Source organism: Orycteropus afer, unplaced genomic scaffold, assembly GCF_000298275.1.
Source record: "Orycteropus afer afer isolate SDZICR_OR568_19922 unplaced genomic scaffold, OryAfe1.0 scaffold00140, whole genome shotgun sequence".
In the NCBI taxonomy this organism is placed as follows: domain Eukaryota; kingdom Metazoa; phylum Chordata; class Mammalia; order Tubulidentata; family Orycteropodidae; genus Orycteropus; species Orycteropus afer.
This window is the reverse complement of record NW_006921727.1, coordinates 7,830,836-7,844,559: the sequence shown is the minus strand read 5'-3', so window position 1 is coordinate 7,844,559 and position 13,724 is coordinate 7,830,836. Positions and strand designations below refer to the sequence as shown.

Genomic DNA, 13,724 nt, shown 5'->3' with positions numbered 1-13,724 from the left:
AGGAGTGGCTGGTGGGTTTGAACCACCAGCCTTCTGGTTAGCAGTCAAGTGCCTTAGGCACTATGCTACCAGAGCTCCCTCTGTTACTTAGGGAAGTAACATGTTATAATTTAGGTTCAGGAACACTCAGGATACAATTCTTCAATCAAGAGAGCTTCTTCATAGATGTGCCATAGATATGCTTCTCTCTGACCTCTGCCTCTGCCCTACTTGGGTCAGAGTTACAAATCTCTTTTAGCTTTGTAGCTAGGTCCCCAAAGAGGTACCTCATTCCACCAGCAAGCCTTCTGCCTGAACAAGTACCAGCTTCCTTGCTCTTTGGGCTCTGTCTCATACTGGTCTCTTGGTTCTACTGTTTCTGCTGCTGTGGTTTCTTTGCTACCATCTCTTTGCTGTCTCTCTGTTATCTCTGTGCAGGGATCTTCGGTCCAAGGATGTGTTCTCAGTTATTCTCCTGTCTCAATGGTAGTAAGATCCTCCTTTCCAACTCTGGGATGGCTCATTTTAAGCCTAACAAAATGCTAAACTGACCAATCCCATGTAACTGTGCCATATACCTTATTTCCATGGTCCCACCCACACAAAGTTGCCATGTACCTTTTACAGTATTATCAAGCTATCCATTCCCTTTGGTAGGGAACATTTACATAGTTCCACCCAGTCATATTGATGAGAGTCACAAAGATCATGGCTAGAAAAGCCATATTACGTAATTCACAGCACCACAAAAATAAATACACCATGATTCTAAAATAATGTAACTGATGCTTTAATAATAGTAGTTTTCAAATTAGCATTTTTATTGTTCCAAAAGTGTAAGAAATATCTCTTTTATGCTTTCATTTAGGCTCATAAATGTAATAAATGAATTAGTCAGGTTTGTCCTAAGACTTGTTCTCCAAAAATTATCCTCAAAGGAGTATTGACTGTAGTACAACAATTAAATGCAACCTATGGAATTGACTTGATGCCAGTGGGTTTGGGTTGATAATTTTGGAACATGATGATTGGCCTCTACTGAAGATTTTCCTGAAACTATATTTTAAGCTTTGTAGGTAATTCCAAAGAAGTGCTCAGAAGTAGTTTAGTCACTGAAATCTTTGTGAAGTAAGTACATAGCCTCTTAGAGAAGCCATTACCGAAAGCTGGTACTCTCTGGGATAGAAGAATATCGATACCTTTGTCTAAATGTCATTTCTTCATAGTATCAGCCAGTTCATGTCAGGAATGATGTCCTTGGGAGAACCGTGAAGTTGGTCAAGCTTATATCTGAGTCTAATTACTGGCTACACTTTGGGTAGAAATGTATTCTATCTGATGTTTGCTGTCATTAGGGATACAAATGGGGACCTCTCTGAGCCCTTTTATAGAGAATGAGGAAAGATTTACTCAGATAATTTTTTTGTCATTTTATATTTATGTAGTTAATATGTTCCCCCTCCTTGGTGTTATATGAGAATTTTTCTTTAAAGTTAAAACAGTCAGTATTTCTGAAAACATCTAAAGAGAGAGAGATATTAGTGATGAAATAGTGAGAGCCTCAGGGTGATTTAGGAGGTATATTCGAGTGTCTCCAAGTCAGCCCTGCAGATGGCCTCAGCACAGGGCTTGACCCTGTACTGAATTCTCCAAAATACTAGGAAAGACTGTTGACCCTGTTGTGATTTCAGAGGATACAGTATTATGTCGTATGTCAGGTTAATCAGGCTGAATTTATTTTTTTGTGTTAAAATAAGAATAAACTTGATTCTCTTAAATATTTAGAAAACTGTATCAGGACGTAAATAGTTAAAAAAAAGTTTTTAAATATTATTCAGGGAAGCTAAAGGCTATAAAACCAAACCAACCAAACTCACTGCTGTAGAGTCAGATCCAACTCATAGTGACCCCTTCTTGGGTTTCCAAGGCATTATCACTCTTCCTTTCCACTAATGGCTATGGAATAAATAAGATATTAAACATACACACACAGACACACACACACATATATATATATACTGATTATGTAATCAAATAAAATTCAAATTCAAGTGAGATGTCAGAAGCCGAAGAGGAAGGCCTCTGGAATGATGGGAGTGCTATGTACCACAAAACAATTTTGGAGGCAGAATGAAATAAGCAGGGAAAATAATAGGACATGTCTCAGAGGTAAGGCCCAGTAATGCTGTTCAAGAAGAGAGAGGAAAACAATTGGTTGAGCTGAGCCATTCCTTGAGTCTTCCAACTTCTTTTAAATATTTCAAATGAATTTGGACTAAATCTTCACAGAGATTCAGATGTATCTGTGTAAGTACAACATATTGCATAACAGTAGAATTTAAAACATTTATGCTTAACTGAAATGTTCAGATTAATGGATCTACAAGGGGTCTTAAAGGTCACATTTTTCAAGCTTCTGGTTTTATAAAGGAGGCATAAATAGATGAAGTAATTTAACTAAAGCCAATTCAGAATATTAGAAATGATCCTAGAAGCCAGGATCATGGTCTAGTCAGATAGACTCAAGTCAGACTCTTGACTACAGTTTTCGCTACATTGTAAACACATTTTTGGAAGCAAAGAACCATTGCCCTAACATTTTAAAAATTCATATTTGATTCTGAACTCTCATATTGAAAGCCAAAGCATCAAAGAATTTCTATTTTCTTGCATGAAATAGGAAATTATTTTCTTGAGAATAGCAGAGATAGTAGTGTAATGTCATTTGCTCCTATGAAATATATCCTAGTACAGTATTAGATGAAAAGTGAGAAGGAAATGGGAAGTTATAGATCTGATACATATTGAGTGTCTAAAACATGCCAACCATTGCATTACAGGATTATGTATATTCTGCAGTTAAATAAAAACTATGCCTATACAGAACTACATTTATAAATAAATTATTTTAGAAAAATTCTAAAATAAGTATCAGAAGGAATTCCAATACACATGCAATTTTGATGAGCTAAACCATAACTTGTTTTCAATTAAAAGTAAATAGGAAATTAAACATCAAGGACAAGATTATATCAGATATCTAGTGCTTGTTGCAGTTCCTATCAACTAGTAGGTCCTCAATAAATATGATGAGTAAAGAACTAATTACAAAAAATATGCTAGGGAATTTATTAAACAGGAATAGAAGTTTCAATCATAAACATGTTAGCTTATTGCACATACATGCAACAACATGAAATCTGCTGAAATGTCTGCCAAAATATGATTAGGAACATAGTTTTCAATCACAGATATTATATTCAATCTTAGGTACTGTAAATGATAGATTCATATTAATCCTTTTTAGGTTTTGACTGAGAAGTCAAACTAAATGCCAGTGAAAAATCAAAGGTTTGGTTTAATCCAGTATATCAGATAAGTTTCCAATTAATATTTATATGATTAGTTTTCCTGATTTTCCCAGTTTAGTTATACTCAATTAAAAAAATAAATCTATCTATGTAAATATACAAGATTCTGTTCTAAGTGTAGGGGATACAAGTATAAGTAAGCTGTATGAGTTTTCACACTTGAAAGATTTCTTAATGAAGAATTTAGAAGTGTGTAGAACATAAAAGGAAGAAGGAACTAGAAAAGTCTTTGTAGTTTAGGTAAGATAATGGAACAATACCAACAACTGGACAAAAATGCTGACTAGAATTATGACCAGTTGAACTAGTCAGTACACACAGATATATTAATGATATTTGGCCTCATAATTTTAAGTTACCTTGTTTCATGTAAAGGAGCTCTGGTGGGGCTGAGGGTAAGATATTTGGCTGCTAACCAGAAGGTTAGCAGTTCAAACCCACCATCTGCTCCATGGCAAACTGTTTCCATAAAGATTTACAGCCTTGAAAACCCATTGTTGGTTGCTATGAGTTGGAATTGACTCGATGGCAGTAGGTTTGATTTTGGAGTTTCACGTAAAGCTTTAAGAATTACTTAGAATACTTTATGTAATCTATTAAAAACAAACAAACAAACAAATTGTACAATTTGAAGATTAATTAACGTTCTATTTGAAACAGGTGTGGCAGCTGACCGGATAGCAATTCAGTCCAAGGGTCGATACACAGCCAACCTGTCCCCTCAGAATTTGATCTCTTGCTGTCCCAAGAACCGTAATGGATGCAACAGTGGACGCATCGATAGGGCTTGGTGGTACCTGAGAAAACGTGGGTAAATAGCTGCCCAATATCTGTTTCTAGGATTTTTATGAATACTGCTTAGAGTTAGAATAAGGAAGATAGATAGATGGAGAGATAGATACACTGCATATACCAAAAGAAACAAAACAAAACTCACTGTCATTGAGTTGGTTTCAACTCATAGCAACCCTTCCTTGGCTTTCTGAGGTAGTATCTCTATGAAGTAGGTTGCCTAGTCATCCTTCTGAGGAGTTGCTGGTGGGTTTGAATGCCAGCTTTCTGATTAGCAGTCAAAATTCCTTGGTCACTACACCACAGAACTCCTAGACTGCATATATATATGCAGTGTATGTATGTATGTATGTATCTACCTATCTATATACTGCATCTATCTATATATCTAGATATACTGTATCTATATAGATATGTACTATATTTGGTATCTACTGAGATTACAAGCTATTGGAAACAATTATGTGAAGAACATAAAATTCCTAGCCAAATTCAGCATAGGAATTTTAGTTTTGAAGACTTGAACATTCTCTTTTTATTGCTTTGAGTCAAATGATTCTACTGAGTGTCCATGGAGGAAATAAAGGAATCAATATTGTTGATATCTCTATTGAACCTTTTAGTTATCCAGGTAGGTGAGTCGATAACACCAGGTAAAAAATAGATTACAATTGGAAGATTAAAATAAAGATATATGGTGTTTTTATACAAATAAAATGCATGATATACAGTTTTTGAAAACTTTGTACCCTCTTGTACATTAATTCTCTATGTGCTGAGTGCATTATATACATGCAAGCATTGTTTATGTGGACATGGTATATGTGAAAATATGGTAGTTTATGATCGCCTCTAATCATCAGTATAATTGTCTGCATTACATCTGAGGGGAAAAGAAAAGTTGCATTTCCTTACTCTTGTATAGTTTGATACCCACTCCACTTCCCCACTGTCCACTGTACAAGCTAATCTATTTAAGAGCTGAGTTGTTCTGCTAAAGAAACTGCAGTTGATAAACAGTGTTATACATTCTTCCTGCTCATCTGTTCTTTCTGCATCCATCAGAGACTTAGTGCTCTGGATCTACTGTATTAACAAGTGTTACAAAGAGAGTGAGATCACTATATTGCTATCTCTGATAGCTTAGTGCCCAAGGCATTTGACTGCTAACCAGAAGGCTGGAGGTTCAAACCTACCAGCCACTCCTTGGAAGGAAGCTTGGACAATCTACTTCCGTAGTGATACCGCCTCAGAAACCCAAGGAGGGTTTGCTATGAGTCAAGTCCAACTTGACAGCATATAACAACAACAACTACAACAACAACAACAAGATGTCAATACTTTTCCTTTTTTTTTTTTTCTCCTCCATAACACTTTTGACTAATATGATGCTGCTTAAAATGGGCAACTGATAACAGTCAGACTGATAACTTTTCTGATGTAGTGGTGCTTTGTTGGTTTTACATTCTGATAAAACATAAGAGAACTTTAGGGACTTAAACATGTATACTATCACTGAGATTTAACCATTGTCATTGTCATCGTCTGAATTTCAGTGTCAGAATACCCAGTAAGCAAGGTAAACCCGGGGTAACTTGTGCTTATTTACTAATCTTTAGTGAACAATTTCACATTTTTTTAATCACTTCACATATTCTGCTTCTAGGTATGGCTAGTATCTGTCTCTCTCCCAATCCACCAGTACCTTCCTCATTTCAAATTTATAATCCCTGACTGGGACAGGGTACTCAGTAATCAAGTTAAGCACAGGTTTACTTGTGTTTGCTTACTAATCTGCAGCAAATCATTTCACATGTTTTTCACCACATCTTTGATAAAATTGTTTGTTACAGATTAGTAAGTAAGTAAGAATGCACAAGTAAACCCATGCTTACCTTCATTATTGGGTAATCTGCCCTGGCATTTAATGCAATATATATTTTTAAAATGCTTGAGTGTTTTTAATAGCCTTGCTTTCATCATGCTTTTTGCTCAAATTCTTGTACTCTGTTCAACACTACTGAATTTTCTTGAACCAGTCCTACTAGGTACTTCTTTGGTCAGGCCATCCTTGAATATTTATAAACCAATTCCATGGTTTTATATCCCTTTCTATCTATTTCTATATTCAACATAATTATATTATATTTGGAACCAAATAATTTGTATCTTGGAAAGTATAAATTTGCTATGTTCAGTTTCCAAACCAGAAATCGTATTATTTTTTCTATCTTTGTATATTGTATACATTTGATAAATTTCCACTTTACTAACTTTTTATATTTTCATATTATTTCCCCAAAAGTTTCATGAACTATAGGCCCATGTAATAATTGGAGTCTTATGAGAAAATATCTATCAATTAATAAAAATTAAAAAGAAAATATGTGATGCTAAAACTTACATGATTTATCAGAACACCCCATTTGAGAGTAAAGAAATTTGTGCTTTATCAAAATTCAGTTTAACTCTTACATGTTATAATTGTAGATATAGAATAAAGGAATCCTTCCCCTGTTATTATCACAAATATTATTGACAGTCATTTTCCATTGTTAAGAAAGATTATACAGGCAGTCCATGGGTTATGAGTGAGAGCCATTCCTAATTGTGTCTTTAAGAATTTGTGGTAAGATGAAAGAGGTCCACATGGTTCTTACTTAGACATACTTTACTGCAAGAAAAGGCTTACAGATTTTTTAGTGATTTAAAAGCTGCACATGCAGCAAGTGAAAGTGTTCATTACAGAAGAATTTGTTGTGAGTAGAGGGTGGTTCAATCATCTCGAAGTGAGGGCAAATTTACATAACATTTAAGGGCAAGTAGGAGTTGTCCTTAAGTCAGATGTCCCTAACTCAGGCACTGCCTGTCCTACAGATAGAATTATTTATTATAATGGATTGAAACAAGATGTTTAAAATTATAATGAAGAAATAAGTGGGAGGCAGGGAGGAATGTAATACTTCTTAATTGATGTGTTGAAGTCAGTTGACATTTTGAAAGTTACACGTGAAAGTAGCCAGATTAATTTATGAATGTTTAATTCGGTGAAATCGAATATAGACAGGATATTATTGCATTTTCCTAAATATTATCTTTGCTTCTTTGCTTATTCCCCATAGACTGGTATCCCATGCATGCTATCCACTATTCAAGGACCAAAATGCCAATAATAATGGCTGTGCCATGGCAAGTAGATCTGATGGGCGGGGAAAACGGCACGCCACAAAGCCATGTCCCAACAACATTGAGAAATCTAATAGGATCTACCAATGTTCTCCTCCATACAGAGTCTCTTCTAATGTAAGTCTAAATGGGAATAATTAATGATTTTGACTTTCTCAAGAATATAGCTCTGCTATTATTAAGAAGGAGCTCTGGTAGCACAGTGCTTAAGGTATCTGATTGCTAAGCAGAAGGTTAGTGGTTCAAACTCACCAGCCACTCTGCAGAAACAAGGCTGGGCAATCTACTTCTGTAAAGATTTACAGCCTCAGAAACCCAATGGGGGTCACTCTGAGTCAGAATGGACTCAAAGCAGTGGGTTTGTTTGAGACACTTTTGAGAGCTCTGGTGGCATAGTGCCTAAGGCATTTGACTGCTAACCAGAAGGCTGGTAGTTCAAACGCACCAGCCACTCCTCAGAAGGAAGACTAAGCAATCTACTTTCGTAGTGATACTGCCTCAGAAACCCAAGGAGGGGTCGCTATGAGTTGGATCCAACTTGATGGCAGTGAATTTGGTTTGGGTTTTTTTGCTATTATTAAAACTATTTAAACATTATTTTAAATTAGTACATTCTAAAAATAAATGCTATGTTTTTAGGTATAATTATTTGATATTCTTAATAAAATATTCTTAAATATTTCCAGTTTTGGTATGATACACACACATACACACTTGACAATCTCAAATGACTGGGTAAACAAAGTGTGATACATACATACAATGGATTCTTACTCAACTACAAGGATAAATGAAGTCTTGATACATGCAACAATATGGATGAATCTTGAAAAAGTTATACTGAGTGACGTCAGTCCCAAGAGCACATACATTGTATAATACCACTTATACGTGATATCTTGAACAGACATATATAAAGACTTAAGGTTTAACAGAAGTGAGCACAATGTAGGAGGAAAAAAGAGACTCACTGATTAGGATACATTAACCTGTTAAACGTGATAGAAAGACTTGGAAACAGATAATGGTGATGGCTGTACAACATGATAAACATAATTAATGTCTTTAAATTGTGCATGGGAGCTCTGGTAGCATAGTGCCTAAGGCACTTGACAGTTAACCAGAAGGCTGGAGGTTCAAACCCACCAGCCACTCCTCGGAAGGAAGGTTGGGCAATCTACTTCCGTAGTGATACTGCCTCGGAAACCAAAGGAGGGGTCGCTATGAGTCGGGTCCGACTTGACAGCACATAACAACAACAACAACAAATTGTGCGTGTGAAGGATATTGAAATGGCAAATGTTTTGTTACATACATATCTACCACATTTTTTTTTAAATAAAGATAAAGCAAACACTTTTCACCAACTTTTTGGGTAGTGGCTAGCTTTGTCATAATTTCATGTTATCAATCCTTTTGCCTTCTGTTTCATAAAATAATTGAAGTGGATTGAGCCATGAAGGGAAGAAAACCCCCTTGGATTCCAGTTTGTCATGGAACCTAGGCAAATTTTACTTCATCATGGTAGTGTTACCATACCTTATCACTTTCAGAATATCTGAACCTTCAGTGGCCTCCAGTTACGTCAAGAATATAGTTCAGGATTGTTACCATGGCATACAGAACTTTCATAATTTGGTTGTGATTTACAGAGCCATGCCTTGCAAGTATTCACCTCCTCTACCTCTCCTATTCTCATAATGATCCAGTATGCAGAACTATAGTTGGTTGCCTAAATGTACCATGCTCTTTCAAAATGTATCTGTGCCATATGGTGATTCCTCTGACTCAAATTGTCATTCCATTGATTTCTGTCTGGTGAAATCTCACACACTTGTCATGGCCCAGGTCAAAACCTCATTTTCTCTGTGAACTTTTTCTTGACTTGTAGGCAGAATTAATTTTTTCTTATTTGCATCCATGGTATTTTGTGTTTGTTTCTATAACAGTACGTCTATTATAATGCAATTATGCTTGTCTGTTGTTGTTGTTGTTGTTATGTGCTGTTGAGTTGGACCCAACTCATAGTGACCCATTCTTGGGTTTCTGAGGTGGTATTACTACAGAAGTAGATTGCCCAACTGTCAATCCCAACTCAGGGTGACACCATATGTGCAGATTAGTATTGCTTCATAGGTATATTTCAAGTCTGTGACCTTTTGGAAGAAGATCACCATGCCTTACTTTTGAGGCATCTCTAGCTAGGTTTGAACTGACAACCTTTTGGTTAGTAGTTCATCACTTAATGATTTGCTGGATTGTGGTAGACTCCTTACACTTGTCTATCCCACTAGAATATAAATACCTTAAAGATAATGATGATTGTTATTAGCTGCCATTGAGTGAGCTCCTACCCTTGGTGGTTTTATGTATAACAGAACAAAAGTTGCTTTTTCTTATTCTATATTTATGATTGTTAGTGTGTTTGAGTCTATTGTTGCAACTCTTCCAGCACTACATTGACTAGTATTCTGTTGTGATCCATAGGTTTTCATTAACAAATTTTCAGAAGTTAATTATCAGGCCTTCATCCTAGTCTTTCTTAATCTAAGGATAGGTACAGGGTCAATATGTGTTTCTACCATGGTTTTCAATATGCAGTCTGTGCTCAGTGGTATGTACAGATGAATGAACGAATGAGTGAATGAGTGACCTGCCTCCCTACTAAGTACTGAGTACATATTGAGTAGCAACATAGAAATATTGTATTCTAACGTCTCTGTAAACTGTCATTTTGGATGACTATTGTGATCAAAAGAATGGAGATAACATTAATTTTCACCATTAAAATATAGTTTTAGCTTATTTTTTCACTGTGACCATAAAAAGTTACTATATTTCTTCTCCATTTCGAAAGTATTACTTAGTGATAAAAGTCACTGAAAGGAATAGATGTATCTTGTCTTTAGTGATTTCTTTATTTTACATGTGAATATTTCAAAGAATATATAGTAGTTATGTTTGTGTGTCAACTTGGCTGGGCAGCTGGTGGTTATTCCCCATGATGAGACTGGCAATCAGCTCCATGGTGGGATCTACCACAAGCAGCTGAGTAGCTGTCTTTGGGATGTGGTCTTCTTCCTGTATTTAAGGAGAAGCCTTGGGAATGGTCTCTAGCCTATGGCAGCTTGGACCTTGCATGTAGCTGTGTTGTTGCTCAGCAGCTTGCTATGCTCTGATGACCTTGGGACTTACAATGGACTTAAATTAATGACCTGCCATGTGTTTTGGTAATATAAGGACTGTGGCTTTTTATTTGTCAACCTTGGGGCTTCTCAGCCTCAGCAGCCAGCAGCTGTCTGAGTGAAGAAATGCCTCTAGCTCCAGTGGGCCGGGAGCAGGAGGCTGAGCTGGACCCCAAGGTTGAGGGGCTTTCACCCAGCCCCTTAGAGCCTGGCACTTTGAACTTGGACTTAAAAGCCTCTAAATTATAAGAATAAACTCCTGTTTGTTAAAGTCATCCCATTTGTGGTATATTTCTTGTCAGAGTGGCACTAGGTAACCAGAACAGAATATTTAGTAGTAAATTGCGAGTGGGCATGACACTTTGAATTGCATAATACTTAACTGGGATTGTGCAACACTTAATGTTGTTCAGCAGACAAAAGGTTTAGTAAACTCTGATAACAGTGATGATACTCAATGATATTTTTCCTTCCAGGAAACTGAGATAATGAAAGAAATCATACAAAATGGACCAGTTCAAGGTAAGCTTGGGTGAGATATGGTTGTGTCTTATTAATTTCTTTAATATATATTAAATTTTAGCTCACATGAAAGAAACTTAATAAGAAAGAAAATTTTCACTTTTAGATTATTCATGATGTTTCAATAGTTCTAATATCAGTGCAATTATGGAAGATATGCTCCCTTATGAACTTCATGAGCTGTCATTTTATGTTAAGATGGCAGACTTATTCACAAATAGAACTAAAGGCAATACTCTTAAATATTAGTGACACATTTGATCAAAGTCTTGTAAGTCTTTCAAAAATGATTATAGACCAAACAGAAGAACATGAATTGTGAAGTGACTGATTTGCAGTGGTGCTCACTTTATTTGTTCAATCATATTTAAGAATCATACATAATATTAGATATTTTTTCACCTTCAGTTTAAATGGAGTAGGTAAGAAATGGGGGAAAAAAAAGTGAGGATTAACAGTAGAAAAAAGGTAGATACAACTTCTTTTTTATTGTTGTTGTTATGTGCCATCAAGTCAGACCCAGTATCACTACAGAAGTAGATTGCCCAACCTTCCTTCTGAGGAGTGGCTAGTGGGTTTGAACCGCCAGCCTTCTGGTTAGCAGTCAAGTGCCTTAGGAGCTATGCTACCAGAGCTTCCTTTTCTGAATAAACAAAAATGACTTTTGTATTCTGCAAGACTATATTATGATGAATTTTGTAAATATGTTATTGATAGTAAACTAACGATACATAAGAAAATAATACAGTGACTAATTCTGCCTAGAGTTCGATTTTTAAGATATCATCTTTGATAAATAGCTCCTTGCTTACCTATTGAAAATACATTTTTTTTTTGTACTAAAGGCATGGATAAAGACAATAATATTACAGCATATATTCTCTGTGTTAAATATTATCTTATCGTACATGAACTAGGAAATCCAGTGAGGTTTAAAATGGAAATTCAGATTATGAACTCTGAAAGGCTTAAAATACATTATCAATGCAGGGGAATATTAAACAAGCCCAAAATAAATTAAAATTAATTTTAATTAAAAAAAATTTGATATCTAGTTTTGTTTTTGTTTTTCTGAATGCTGGTCGAATTGGTATTAGTTTATTATCTTGCAGGAAGCATGGATTTTATAATTTTGTTTGAATAAGTTTTATTGATCATTATCACCATTTGGCATTTGCTTAGAAAACAAAGCATACATTAACATGCATTGGGTTTAATTTAAACAATCCTGGAATCTTATATGAAATTCAAAATGAATGGAAAGAAGTTTTTATTTATTTTTTCTTCTTAAAATTATGTAACGTGTTCACTGCTGGAAGACTGGAGGAATTTCTCTCTAATTTCATTATGTGCTTCATGAAGCTTAGAACAGACTTGAAATGGCACAGACATTTGAACTCAGGGCTAAATTAAAAATTTTATCTTTGTTATTTGCTACTGAAATGACTTTGGACAGTTTACGTAACTAATCTGAACCATCAAATCATTATTGCTGTTTATATTTTTCTTTCTTTTTTAAATCAGCCAAAATACATTCAGACCATCATTGTTTTAAGATTGAAATACTTTAGGTTGATTTTATGGTCATGTACTTAAATGCTTACAAATTCTTCATGATGAATCAAAAATAAAGAGAGAAAATGTCAAAGCAATGAAGTCAATTATGCAAAGTTTGCAATATCGTTTTAACAAATATTTGTGAAGAACCTACTCTTTGCCACCATGTCAGAAGCTAGAGACAGGGCAGAAATCAAGGCAGGTGCCATTCTGCTCTCAGGTGTGTTACAGTCCTGTATAATGAGTTTGCTGCATATTTCCAAAAGTAAAATTGCACTAAGTTAGCTGATGAAGTTGTATATGAATGGGTTTATCAGGTCTGTTTTGGTGTCAAAAACTGAAGAGAGAAAACTATTTTGAGCTAATTTTAATGGCTTCTGACCCATAGATCTGTATTTGGTATTGTTTTAAGCAAATAAAAAGTATATTTTATTCCTGATACTTAAAGAAGAGGGGAATCATAGGCCTTAAAGGAGTTGATGGCTCTATAGAATAGAACATACACTAGTGACATCTGCACATGTTTGAAATGGATAAAATTCTTGTTGCACCATCTTGCTAGAGACTCAACTGGATTATTGTTGCCAGAGCTAACATACAGCATTTCTTACTGTACAAAAGGTACAAAAGAAGGTAAAAGGAAATAGAAAGCTAAATAAATAAGAGTGTATATTCTTCTAAAATCTGCTGAATTAAAACTAAGCATAAGGGGAAAGAGAATAAAAGCAAATAGCTACATAAAAATGCAGTTATATAAATTCGTAAACTCCTATGGGAATGTGTTTTATAGTAGATAACAGAGATTTAACTTCTTTTTGAGAATATTTGAATAGCACCAGAAAAGGCATGGAATATTAAAAAATAAAATAAAACAAATGGACATTAAGTGGTTGTGTTAACTTTGGAGTAGAAGTTTCATTTTAGGGTCTATCAAATTCTAGTGACAGCTCCTATTTTATTTAAAATACATTTCAGAGTAAGATAGACAAACATTGTACACATTTATCAAGGTATACTTATGTAGTCCTTGGTGACAGAAATAATGCTGGAACACGTATGGTAGAATTTTGCAAGACCAACGACTTGTTCATGCAAACACCTTTTTTCAACAACACAAACGGAGGCTGTACAC

The 13,724-nt window shown here is 35.1% G+C and overlaps 1 protein-coding gene across 1 annotated transcript in view; it reads left to right on the top strand.

The window, feature by feature from the left end:
* The window catches only part of TINAG (tubulointerstitial nephritis antigen), a 147,835-nt gene that overhangs the window by 69,655 nt on the left and 64,456 nt on the right, over window positions 1-13,724 (top strand). Inside the window, exons 6-8 of the mRNA XM_007945625.2 lie at window positions 4,011-4,161; window positions 7,265-7,445; window positions 10,990-11,035. Of these exons, the coding sequence (XP_007943816.1) occupies window positions 4,011-4,161; window positions 7,265-7,445; window positions 10,990-11,035 (378 nt within the window). The remainder of the gene's footprint in view (window positions 1-4,010; window positions 4,162-7,264; window positions 7,446-10,989; window positions 11,036-13,724) is intronic.